This window comes from Cynocephalus volans, chromosome 3 (genome assembly GCF_027409185.1).
Source record: "Cynocephalus volans isolate mCynVol1 chromosome 3, mCynVol1.pri, whole genome shotgun sequence".
NCBI lineage: Eukaryota > Metazoa > Chordata > Mammalia > Dermoptera > Cynocephalidae > Cynocephalus > Cynocephalus volans.
The window spans coordinates 64063296-64077383 of NC_084462.1; the positions used below are offsets into that span (position 1 = coordinate 64063296).

At 37.2% G+C, this 14088-nt stretch overlaps 1 protein-coding gene across 5 annotated transcripts in view; it reads right to left on the minus strand.

The window, feature by feature from the left end:
* SCAPER (S-phase cyclin A associated protein in the ER) overlaps positions 1 to 14088 on the minus strand; it is a 491674-nt gene that overhangs the window by 436146 nt on the left and 41440 nt on the right. For all 5 annotated transcript variants that reach the window (XM_063090894.1, XM_063090891.1, XM_063090893.1 and 2 more), the window contains exon 5: positions 6258 to 6455. In XM_063090894.1, the coding sequence (XP_062946964.1) occupies positions 6258 to 6455 (198 nt within the window). The remainder of the gene's footprint in view (positions 1 to 6257; positions 6456 to 14088) is intronic.

Genomic DNA, 14088 nt, shown 5'->3' on the forward strand with positions numbered 1-14088 from the left:
AAAGGAGAAACGATTATAATATTAACATCAGACAAAATAGAACTCACAATAAAAAGCTTTAAATGACAATAGCGTCATTTCCATACTGAGAAAATGTTAAACTCAACAATGAAAATATAGCTCATATGATCCTTTATATAATAATAACAAGGCAGCAAAATGTATATAAAAAATTCTTAGAAATTCAAAGAGATATTCAATAAACTGCAGTAGTACAGGAGACTTAAGAATATCTCAGTATCTGATAGGTCAAGGAGATATATAGAACTAGTAAGTATTTGAGGATCTAAACAAACCTATCACTATCAATAGAAAATCTACATTACCCACTCCCTCCATGTCCAAGGAATATTTGAAAATACTTGGCTTCTCTACTTTCTACCTATCTATAAGGCTTCTCCTATAATCATTTACTTCCCCATCAGCTTAAGGTCCATGATCCATTACTCCAACTCTTCTCTTACTTCCTTCAATTTCTTTAGTCCACTGAAATTCCACTGCATCTGCCTGAAGAATACCAAGTTTAATCTATCTATCCTCCATCTTTGCACATTTTTAGCATGTGACTGGCTGCTAAGGATCACTGGGGAGATGGGGGAATCAACTAACCGTGAAGACTGGTGTCACTGAAATATGAATGCAGTCTCATGACCTCACACAGCCATTCAACACCTACTTATTAAGCATTTACTATGTTCCAGTGTTGGTACCAAGCACTGAAGATGGAATAAACGAGAGTGGTTTCTGTCCTCATAGAGATTAGTATCTAACAAGGGAGACAGATATTAAACAACTAAATATATAATTATTTAATTTCAATTATGATAAGTGTTTCTATGGAGAAGTAGATATAATGAGAGCTTATAATAGTCTGAAACATCAGTATAGGTTCCCCAGAGGAAGGGACACTTAAGACAAAAACTAAAGGGATGAGGGAGGTGAGGTGGTGTTGGGCAAGGAGAAGAAGCGAAGAATGTTCTGGGCAGAAAAATTAGAACATGGAAAGGCCTGAAAACATGAAAGTACATGGTATGTTTGAGAAATTTAAAGAAAGTTGATTTAAATGGGACAGAAGAGAGGAGAGAAAAGTGGCAAGAAATGAGGTATGAATAAAGTCTAAAGGTCATGTTAAGGGTTTTGATGTTAAAAGTAAATGGAAACTTTTGAAAAGCTATAATCAAAAAAATGAGAAAATCATATTTGTGCTTTTTTAGTATCATTCTGCCTACAGTGAGGAGAATGAGCTGGAAGGATACAAGGAGTCCTGTTAGAAGGCTTCAATTGTAATTCAAGCATTTTATAATGGCAGCTTGAACTAGGATGATAGCAGTAGAGAATGAGAGGAGTAGATGGATTGGAAAGACTTCGAAAGCAATTCTGAAAGAAGTTAATTCATTTTCATTGGACAGTAGCTTCATGAGGTGAAGGGAGGAACCAAGGATGTCTCCCAGGTTTCAAGCATGAACACCTGTATGGAGGCAGTATCTGCCATTCAGGGAAAAGAAACACACCTCCAGGTCTGGAGTGGGAGAAAGAGGTCATGAACTTAGTTTTACATACACCAGTTTAAAACGTTGTGAGATATCCAAGTGGAGAAGTCAACTAGACAAGTTGGACATACAGGTGAGAAAATCAGGAGAGGTGTAGGCTAGAATTATAAATTTAAGAATCAACAGCAAATTAATAGTAAATTAAGCCATGACCTGGAGAAAATTGCAGAGAGAGAAAGTATGAAACAGTGAGGGAAAAAAAAGTGGCCTAAAATGAGCCTCAATGACCCCTCAATAAAGATCAGGTGGAAAAGAAAAAGCCAATAAAGGGGATGCAGAAGTAGCACCCAACAAAGGAAGAGGAAAACTAGCAGAGATCATTCCATGAAAGCCAAAGGATAGAGTGCTGTTAACAAGACTGATCAACAGTGTGGAATACTGTTCAGAAATCACGGAAGGCACTGAAAAACATCCACAGGACTTAGCAATACAGAGGTGACCAGCAAACTTCATAAGAGCTTAGCAGAAGCTCTGATAGAAATGACACCAGGTTGAAATGGACTCATGAGTACAGGGGAGAAAATAAAATGGAGGCGGGGAATATAGAAAACTGTTCCAAGAAACTTGGCTAAGATGGGGAGGAGAAAAATTGGGGTTGGGAGAGTAAAGCAGAGAGAGAGGGTTTGGGGGGTTGTAACTGCATGGGTTTTGGTTTTTTGTTTTTTTTTGTTTTTTGCTGTTCTCTTTTGTTTTGAGGATGGAAGAGAATAAACGTGTTAAATGCTGATGAGGGAAAAAGGTAATAAGGAAAACTGAAGATACAGGAAAGAGAATTTCTCAACTGTGACCTTCAAGGTTGCCAGGCAATCCTGTGGTTTCTTTATACAGCTTTTTATTCTCTATCAGTTATTTTAGACCTTCTGCATTCTCTTTAAACCTCCAACCTCATACCTTCTACTTTTCAAAAATAAAAAGGGCAAAGAACCTATCAGATGGAATTTCAAATTCTTACCACAAATTTCCACCTTGGTACCATCTGTTTTTGTTCCTCTTGAATGCCAAATAGAAAAGGCTTTCTCTCAATTGCAGTCATTCTTGACCTCCGCAATATTCCTACTCCTCCCATGGCTGTAAGGACATTACTATTCTCCTGGTCTTTTTCCTACCTCTGTGATTATTCCTTCTCTGTCCCTGGACACATATTCCTCTTTCTCCATCTGTGACTTTCCTTTTTTCCAATTATAAAGTTTTTTTTTTTTTCTATTGTATATAATACCTTTCAAAGCATTTTTTCACATCACATTTTGATCCTCACTTAACTTGTTGAACTGAGAAGTCTCAACTCATTGAGATATAAACAGAGTCATTTCATGTTTTCCCCCAAAACTGCTCAGTTGAATCCTAAACCTGCTGAATACAATCAGTGAAATTCCAAAATTTACCAGTCACATTCATTCAATCATCAAACCATAGTTTTCAAATCCCTTCTATGGACAACCTGCCGCATTAGCGCAAGCGAGAATTATACAGCCTCTACCAGATGCCTATGGTGGGGAAAGGCATGGTTTATTCTAACTGGGTCTCTCCTCCTGTCCTCTCCCATATTCCCTCTCCCATTCTCCTACCTTTACAAACGCATGTCCTCTGCCATAAGTGGCAGCTGTGGGAACAGAGCGATATTCTACTTACAGGAGCTTACTAGACATTAGTGATGGGTCTGCTACAGTCATCAGCCAGTCCTTCTCCAGGGGTTCAAGTGATGCCAACTGCCAACAGAGTCAAGTGCTGCCAGGAAGAGGTGTGTCCATAGTCCTTCTCTGAGTTCAGTCTGAGGTCAATGGCTTCTACTCATCTTTGCAGTAGATGGTGTTTTCTACATAGACAGTATATGTGGTTCTCTAGAGTTTTGCATATACTCACCTAACCAAGTGTCCCCATAGGAAGCCCCTATGACTCCACCATCTTCATTTATGTCTAGGCTCCTTCCCTCACATAAACCATGAGACTCACTGAGGTCCTCTTTACTTGATCACTGAGAACTCCTTCGGAAGGATACTCTCCTGGAGTCCCTTCAAGCCCAGCTGGCACAGGCTATTCCACCAAGCCTATTGTGGTATGAAATCTCTAAGGCAACAGTCTCTATGTAAGGGTGTCCCCAAGCTTCCAGAGACACATGTCAAGTTCCCCCTATGTTGAAATGGGAAATAGGGACAGGAAAGCAAAATGTGTTCCCAGCATGCTTTTCCCCAAACTGTCTCAACACATTCCAAAGACACCAAAATTGGTCAGTAGAGCAAACATTTAGCCAGAGAAGAAGATGCCAGAATCCCTTCCTGCAGCCACACCCACAAACTTCACAACCAATTCTTTTAAGCCTCACTTCAAACTTTTGTGAGAACAAGTGAAGGGGATGGCCACCACTTCATTAACTGTGCACCTTCCAAAAGGCAATCTCCTCCCTGCCCACCCTCTAGCCCACTTTGTAAAGGGGCGAGGGAAATGTAAAAATTAATGATGGTTAGAGTATAGTTTTGTTAGAGCGTCAGATCTTAGTAGGTGATGCAGTGAAGTGGCTGATATCATAACAGTCATGTCTTCAAACTCAAAAAAATGAGAAATTTAGCTTCCTCTGACTACAGTGGTGGGGTCTGGTAAGCAGTCCTGGGCAAATAGGAAAGATACTTTTCACTATTATGGTACACTTATCATGTGAATTACATTACAGGTGTCATTCACTGCACTTTTACATACAAGACACAGAACTGAACTGTGGTTATTTAACTAAGACTAAAACACAAAAATCACAAATAGGGATAAATCCTTCAGTACATCAACAAAACAAGAGTTGAATCTACCTACAAAATGAAGAAAATCTCTGGGTTTTGTATCTCACAAAGGTACTACCAAATGAGATCATGGAAGGCAGTGCTTTGATGATAAGAATAGAGCAAAAGGAAAACAAAAAAGGAACACTGGTCACTATATACCGGCACGTACTTAGAGCAAATGTTAAACTGTATCATTTTGACATTATCAACTGTAAGTCCTAGATGGGGAGAGGGGTAAGATAGAGTATGAAAGTAACTTCTGACCTTCCAGATTTTATTTCTCAGCACAAGTCTTTCAGTATCTTGGCACAATACAAAGAAAGGAGAACAAATCTCTGTTCCTCTCACTTTGTTAAAACCTTCTCCATCCTTTTAATCTACAACATACACAACAGATTTCTATTACTGTTAAGCTTTCACAAAGCTTTGGATGAATGAATGACAGAAGCCAAAATAAAAGCCACACTTTCTTAATGCCAATTCTAGCTTCCTCAAACACAGTAGTAACAGACAGGTGCAAGAGTTTCTGCTTATCATAAAGAGATATGATTGCAACTAGTCAATCCCACTTCTCTAAAGAAGTATGAGGGGTCTTCAAAAAGTTCATGGAAGGATTCATATTATCTATTTTTTTTTTTTTCCTTATTTCTTTATGGAAAGATTTTCTTTTTTCCTCCCAGATTATCTTTGAAATACCTTCATTTACATTTTACAAACAAATTTGATTTCTTCAATCAGCCTTTGGTATTTTTAATTACAAAATCAAACAATCTGCTGATCTGATTGATCTCTAGGAATGACCTAGACATTCTCTAGGCCCACATGCTCATTTTATAAGAAACTATAACCCAAAACTAAGTCCAGCAGTGTCTTCTACCACAACACACTTACTCATTATACTCCAAGGATATGATTTTACTTTAAAATATTTTTCTTAAAACATAAGTTTTTACATGCTGATATTGCATGTATTTGGATTATTTCAACTACTATTCATTTCAAAACCTGCATCGTTGAAATATTTTTAAGAAAATCTAAAACCTACTTTGGCTGTTTCCAATTTAAGAGGAAACACAGCTGCTGTCTCAACATTTAAATTTTCTTCGACCTTTCATATATTTCAGAATCTAATGAATTCCAGGTTTTCAACCATGTTCACCATAAAAACATTAAGCTACCCCTTTAATATTTCTATGAAGATGTGTTATCCTGGTTTTTCTCAAAATAATTTTATTCAATAAAAAGTAATATAGTTTATAGTTATGATTTTCTAAAAGGCCAGGTTTTTGGGTAAATTTTTAGAGACAGAGTATGCTATGTATCTGTTTAATATCCTATTACAAACAGAAGGTTATCTAAAATTAGAAAACACACCTTACAATGACATCCCAATCCCACCCAGGATTGTTTATGCTTAGCAATCAATCTCACTTTTCCTTTACCAGAGTGAATTAGGAGAGTGATAAGTATCTCAATGGAAAGGGAGCAATGTCCAATTAAAGACATTAAACATGAAACCAAAGAATGTGAAAATCTCACTAGTGCCACCTATAGTACCAACAGAGAATGCAGATAAAAAAAGATTTCTAAAATAATTGTGTGTATGTGTGCGTGCGCGCGCGCACGCAGGTATCCGACCCTTTCATTTCTTACCTGGGATTATTTATCAAGACAGCTTTCTACCAAATCTTTCACAGGATATAAGAGTACATAATTAGTTAATTTTTTTACAAAAGCACTCTTCAATATCAAGACAACCTGAAGCATAATGCTGATTTTAGTGTACGGATCAAAAGAACAATTTCATTAGAGGTAATAAAATGAAAAGCATACAGAATTTATTAAAACTAGAAAAGATGAGGTAAATGATAAAATCAAATGCAGCAAAAATTGCAGAATCTGACTTCAAACAGATACAAAGCCTCAAACCAAACCTTACCTTACATTCCACCACACTCTGGTCTGATTCACAAGTTACATAGATTTCGTCTACTGCCCGGCGAAGATTGTCAAAAAGAAATGCCCAGTATCGAGCTCTTAGGTCAATTTTCCGAGGATGTCTTATTTTAGTGGGACTTTTATCAAAGTGCTTATCTCCTGTTGTAGATGATGTTAATTTACAGTCTACTGCAGTGTTCTGGTGAAATAAAACATGGGAAAATATAAATTAAAAGGCTTCTTCTGAGTATTGGATTTTTGTAGAAAGTACATTTTTCAACATAAATACTTAAAAACAAGATCTTCTTTTCAGCTTATATCACACTTTAGTTCATCAAAACAAGTTTCTCGCCTTAAACTAAAGGGGCAGGTTCATAAGGTTTATTTTTATTTCAGACATGTCTTACTGAAGATTAGGATGAGTTTAATGGTGAACAGATCCTTAGCAAAAAAAGGATCACTAAAGTTGCTCCTGATTTACTGGAACAAGTGTATAGCATATTTATATATATTCACAAATTATGAAGCACTATTTCCATGTTTTGAAGTTGCTTGCATATATTCTTTTCATTTAGAAATGCCTTATACTATAGTTATATTCAGCTATTTAACTTTATCTTAAACTACTTCCACTAAAAGTAAATTTTAATATATAGTCAGGCAATAATTTAATAGAAAAGAAAACTTAAATAACTAATGAAACCAAGAACCAGCTACAGACAGAGCAGACTCACCAAAAAAAAAGTAATTTTAGTGTTCACATGACCCATTCCTTCTGCAGTTGCTTAGGCAGACTTTGAAAATACAGAATTATAATCTATAGTCTTACAGACTGCACCACAGAAACATTTTACCAAAATCACGAGCAGCAGTTTACTGATATTAAGACCCAAATTCAAAACACAAACCTGAAGCTACTCACTATAAGTACAAAAGAGCTAGTTATCTCTATGTGGCTATCGAGAAAAACAGAGAGAGAGAGAGAGAGAGAGCACGCTTTTTTTTTCTTTGTCATTGTTGCTTTCTCTTTTTAATAGAAGAGTCCTAGAGTGGGGAACATCTGAAAGAGAGGCTAATACCCTCACTGCTTTCTTTCAGGCATTGCCTTCAACATAACAGTGATTCCTATATTTCATAAATCCTTTTCAGCCAATCTTTGGTTTATATATAGCAACATCACCATCAAAAAGCAAGCAAACAAAACACACACATACACACTTAAGAGGCTGAGATGAGATGCTCATCCTCCTTCCATAGACCCCCATCCAGACTATCACTGCCAAATTCAGCAAATAAAAATTAGCAAATATTTTATCTGATGGCCCTGGTCCAGGCCGAAATTCTTAATGAAGATAAGAAAGGCCATCTCTTTGCCCATATTCAAGCAATAAACTTAAGTAATTTTCAACAACCCACAAAACCTCTGTGCTTCAATTGCTCTCCAAGTTCTTTGTAGCCCTCCACAGTAAACAGTTTAATTACGGACTCCATCCCCAGCCCAGCCAAGTACAGGCCAACCAGAGAGGCGCCCCACCAGAGAGGCATGAGATCTGCAGAGACCACACGCCCCACGGTGCCAGCGCACGATCGAGCAGGTAGGCCTTGCCGCCACCCGACTCCATGCCCAGCCTGGTCAAGTGCATGCCAATCAGAGAGGCGGCCTGCTGAAGAGGCCCAAGATCTGCGGAGACCACGTGCCCCGTGGTGCCAGCGCATGAACCAGCACGTAGGCCTTGCCGTCGCCCGACTCCATCGCCAGCCAGGCTGAGTGCGTACCAACCAGAGAGGCGCCCTGCCAGAGAGACCCGAGATCTGTGGAGACCACATGCCCCGAGGTGCCAGCATGCAACTGAGCAGGTAGGCCTCACCACCGCCAGAATCCATCCCCAGCAGGGCCGAGAGCGCGCCGTCCAGAGAGGTGCATCCCCATAGAGGCCCAAAACCCAAAGTGACCACACATCAGAGGCACCAGTGGGTGACCAGAGCAGACACTGAGGCAGCCGTGCCAAATTGGCAGCCCCAGCAGCATCCTAGCCAGACAATAGTGTTGAACCAGTGGACCATGAAATACACTGCCACAATGACTAAACATCAAAGGAAAGATACCAGAAATATGAAAAATCAAGAAAGTATACCATCAAATGGTAATAACTCTCAAGCTCTAGATCCTATAGAACAAGAAGCCCTTGAAATGTCTGACAAGGAATTTCGAGTGATAATTCTAAGGAAACTAAATGAGATACAAGAAAACTCAGCTAAATAACACATGAAATGAGGAAAAGTATACAGGACCTCAAAGAAGAAATGTTCAAGGAAATCAATGCCCTGAAAAAGAATGTAGCAGAGCTTGCCGAGCTGAAGAGTTCATTCAATGAAATGAAAAACACAACAGAGTTTAACCAGCAGGCTTGCAGAAGCAGAAGAGAGAACTTCTGACCTTGCAGATGGGCTGTTTGAAATAACACAAGCAGACAAAAAAAAAAAAAGAATTAAAAACATTGAAGAAAATCTAAGAGAGATATCAGACAACCTTAAGCGCTCAAATATCTGAGTCATGAGTATTCCAGCAGGGAGGAAAAAGGAGATTGCACTGAAATTATATTCAAAAAATAGTGGCAGAAAACCTTCCATGTATAGGAAAAGACACAGATCTTCAGAGTCAGGAAGCTCAAAGATCCCCAACTATATTCAACCCAAAAATGTCTTCACCAAGACACATTATAGCCAAATTGGCAAAACTCAAAGACAAAGAGAGAATCTTAAAAGCTGCAAGAGAGAAGCATCAAATCACCTATAAGGGAGCCCCAATCAGACTAACATCAGACTTTTCATCACAAACCCTAAAAGCCAGAAAGGAATGGGATGATATATTCAAAATACTAAAAAACAGAGATTGCCAGCCAAGAATACTCTACCCCATAAGGCTATCCTTCCAAAATGAAGGGCAAATAGTATATTTCTCAGATAAACAAAAACTGTGGGAGTTCACTATCACATGACCACCCTTACAAGAAATTCTCAAGGGAGTACTGGGTTTGGTACCTGAAAAATAACTACCACTGCCATAAAAACTCAAGAAAAATCAAAACCCACTAGTAAAATAAAAATGGCAACAATGAAGAGAAAAAAAAAAAAGTTTATCTACAACCCAAGGAACCAACAAATACAGAAGACAAACAGTAAATCAGAAAGAAAGGAACAAAAGACACTTAAGACATCCAAACAAAACTCAATAAAATGCTGGGAGTAAATCAACACTTTTCAGTAACAATTCTTAATGTAAAAGGATTAAATTCCCCAATCGAAAGACATAGACTGGCTCACTGGATTAAAAAGGAGGACCCAACTATATGCTGCCTTCAAGAGACCCACCTCACCTATAAAGACTCACAAAAACTAAGAGTGAAAGGATGGAAAAAGACTTACCATGCAAATAGAAATGAAACACAAGCTGGAGTAGCTATTCTTTTATCTGATAAAATAGACTTTAAACTAAAAACCATAAAAAGAGATAATGAGGGCCACTACATAATGATAAAAGGATTGATCCATCAAGAAGACATAACACTCATAAATATATATGCACCCAATGTCAGAGCAGCCAGATTAATAAAGCAAACTCTATTAGACCTAAAAAATGAAATAGACACTAATACTATCATAGCAGGGGACCTGAATACCCCATTATCAATATTGGACAGATCATCTAGGCAAAGAATCAGCAGAGAAACACAAGATCTAAACAACACTCTAGACCAACTGGACTTGGCAGATATCTACAGAACATTCCATCCAACGACCTCAGAATATTCATTCTTCTCATCAACACATGGATCATTCTCCAGGATAGATCACATGTTAGGTCACAAATCAAGTCTCAACAAATTCAAAAAAATTGGAATTATCCCATGTATTTTTTCAAACCACAATGAATTACAATTAGAAATCAATAACAAATGAAATTCTGGAAACTATACAAACACATGGAAATTAAACAGCATTCTACTTAATGACATATGGGTCCAAGAAAAAATCCAACAGGATATCAAAAAAGTTATTGAAACTAATGAAAACAATGATACATCATACCAAAACCTGTGGGATACTGCAAAAGCGGTACTAAGGGGGAAATTTATCACATTAAATGCTTACTTCAGAAGAATGGAAAGATGGCAAGTGAACAACCTAATACTTCACCTTAAAGAATTAGAAAAACAAGAACAATCCAAACCCAAAGTTAGCAGATGGAAAGAAATGATTAAGATAAGAGCAGAATCAAATGAAATAGAAACACGAAAAACAATACAAAGGTTCAATGAATCAAAAAGTTGGTTTTTTGAAAAGATAAATAAAATTGACAAACCATTAGCATGGCTAACTAAAAAAAGAAGAAAGAAGACCAAAATAACAAAAATTAGAAATAAAAAAGGTGATATTACAACTGCTACCTCTGAAATACAAGGAATCATTAGAGACTACTATAAACAACTATATGCCAACAAATTTGAAAATCTGGAGGAAATGGATAAATTTCTGGACACACACAAACTACCAAAACTGAACCAAGAAGATGCAGAAAATCTGAACAGACCAATAACAATAAAAGAGATTGAAGCTGTTATCAGAAGGCTCCCAACAAAGAAAAGCCCAGGACCAGATGGATTCTCAGCAGAATTCTACCAAACATTCAAAGAGGAATTGACACCAATTCTCTACAAACTATTCCAAAAGATTGAAACAAAGGTAATTCTCCCAAACTCATTCTATGAAGCAAACAACACTCTGATACCAAAACCAGATAAAGATACAACTAAAAAAGAAAACTACAGGCCAATATCCTTGATGAATATAGATGCAAAAATCCTCAATAAAATACAAGCTAAAAGAATACAGCAACACATACACAAAATTATACACCATGATCAAGTGGGATTCATCCCAGGGACGCAAGGTTGGCTCAACATACGCGAATCAATAAATGTGATACACCATATTAATAAAATCAAACACAAGGACCATATGATCATCTCTATAAATGCTAAAAAAGCATTTGATAAAATTCAACACTGATTCATGATAAAGACTCTCTATAAGTTAGGTATAGATGGAAAGCATCTCAACATAATTAAAGCCATATATGATAAACCCACTGCCAATACCATCTTGAATGGGGAAAAGCTGAAAGCTTTTCCTTTAAGAACAGGCACTAGACAAGGATGCCCACTCTCACCACTCCTATTCAACACAGTGTTGGAAGTACTAGCCAGAGCAATCAGAGAGGAGAAGGAAATAAAGGGCATCCAGATTGGAAAAGATGAAGTCAAACTGTCCCTGTTTGCAGATGATATGATCCTATATATCAAACAGCCTAAAGCCTCTACAAAAAAACTCTTGGAGTTGATAAATGATTTCAGCACAGTAGCAGGATACAAAATCAACACACAAAAATCAGTAGCATTTCTATTCTCCAATAGTGAACATGCAGAATGAGAAATCAAGAAAGCTTGCCCATTTAAAATAGCCACCAAAAAAATAAAATGCTTAGGAATTGAGTTAACCAAGGATGTGAAAAATCTCTATAATGAGAACTACAAACCACTGCTGAGAGAAACTAAAGAGGACACAAGAAGATGGAAAGATATCCCATGCTCTTGGATTGGAACAACCAACATTGTGAAAATGTCCATACTACCCAAAGTGATATACGAATTCAATGCAATCCCCATCAAAATTCCAAAGACATTTTTCTCAGAAATGGAAAAAACTATCCAGACATTTACATGGAATAACAAAAGACCATGCATAGCCAAAGCAATTCTGAGCAAAAAAAAAAAAAAAAAAAAAAAACAACGGGAGACATAACACTACCTGACTTTAAACTATACTACAAAGCTAGTAAATAACCAAAACAGCATGGTACTGGCATAAAAACAGACACACTGATCAATGGAATAGAATAGAGAATCCAGAAATCAACCCACACACCTACAGCCATCTGGTCTTTGACAAAGGCACCAAGCCTATACAGTGGGGAAGAGACTGCCTCTTCAGCAAATGGTGCTGGGATAACTGGATATCCATAGGCAGGACAATGAAACTGAACATGTACTTCTCATCATATACTAAAATCAACTCAAAATGGATTAAAGAATTAAACATACACCGTGAAACAATAAAACTTCTTTAAAAAAAACATAGGAGAAACACTTCAGGAAGTAGGACTGGGCACAGACTTCATGAATACAACCCCAAAAGCATGGGCAACCAAAGAAAAAACAAACAAATGGGATTATATCAAACTAAAAAGATTGTGCACATCAAAAGAAACAATTAACAGAGTTAAAAGACAACCAACAGAGTGGGAGAAAATATTTGCAAAATATACTTCTGACAAAGGACTAATATCCAGAATATCCGAGCAACTGAAGCAACTTTACAATAAAAAAAACAAGTAACCCAATTTAGAAAATGGGCAAAAGAGCTAAATAGGCATTTCTCAAAGGAAGATATACAAATGGCCAACAGACACATGAAAAAATGCTCAACATCACTCAGCATTCGGGAAATGCAAATCAAAACTACACTGAGATTCCATCTCACCCCAGGTAGGATGGCTAACATCCAAAAGACTGTGAATGATAAATGCTGGCAAGGTTGCAGAGAAAGAAGAACTCTGAGACACTGTTGGTGGGACTGCAAAATGGTGCAGCCTCTATGGAAAATGGTATGGAGGTACCTCAAACAATTGCAGATAGATCTACCACATGACCCAGCTATCCCACTGCTGGGAATATACCCAGAGGAATGGAAATCATCAAGTCGAAGGTATACCTGTTCTCCAATGTTCATTGCAGCACTATTTACAATAGTTAAGAGTTGGAACCAGCCCCAATGTCCATCATCAGATGAGTGGATATGGAAAATGTGGTATATCTACACAATGGAATACTAGTCTGCTATAAAAAAGAATGAAATACTGCCATTTGCAACAACATGGATGGACCTAGAGAGAATTATATTAAGTGAAACAAGTCAGGCACAGAAAGAGAAATATCACATGTTCTCACTTATTTGTGGGGCCTAAAAATAAATAAATAAATACACAAACTGGTGGGGGGCAGGGAAGAAGACACAACAATTACAATTCCTTGAAGTTGATACGACAAGCAAATAGATATGAGGTTGTTGGGAGGGAGGGAGGTTTCGGTAATGGGCCACAATAATCAACCACATTGTATATTGACAAAATAAAATAAAATTTAAAAATAAATAAATAGATAGATAGATAGATAGATAGATAGTTTAATTACTATGGTAAATATTCCCTCCTTGGGCTAAACCAAATTCCAAATTCCATTCAACTAACATTTGCCTCAAGGCAAAGCTTTCTCTTACTTTTTTGATAACTGTGACAATAATAATTAATAATTTATAGAGGACTATATATATCATAAATCAACTTAACATAATCTCCTGACCCCCTTCACACACTTTTTAAAGTATATATTATTAGCTCCACTTTACAGGTTAGAAAATTGAGGTTCAGAAACTAAGTGATTTGTCCAAGGCCATATAGCCACAAGAGATCATCTTCTAGTTAGAGCTCTACAATTACACTGCTGGCCAAGGTCCAGTTCTGACAGCTCTTTACCAGATATTCCAGACCACCTCATTTCTCTTCCTTTACACTATCCTAAGTTAAAATTAACTTGAGAAGTTTCCTGAATTACACTTCCTCAAAAGGTTTTTTCTGCACTCATCAGCAAATGGCTAGTAGTTTCCTATGAACCTAGACTCTAATCTTATGAGATTATCAAAAATACTGTTCCTCA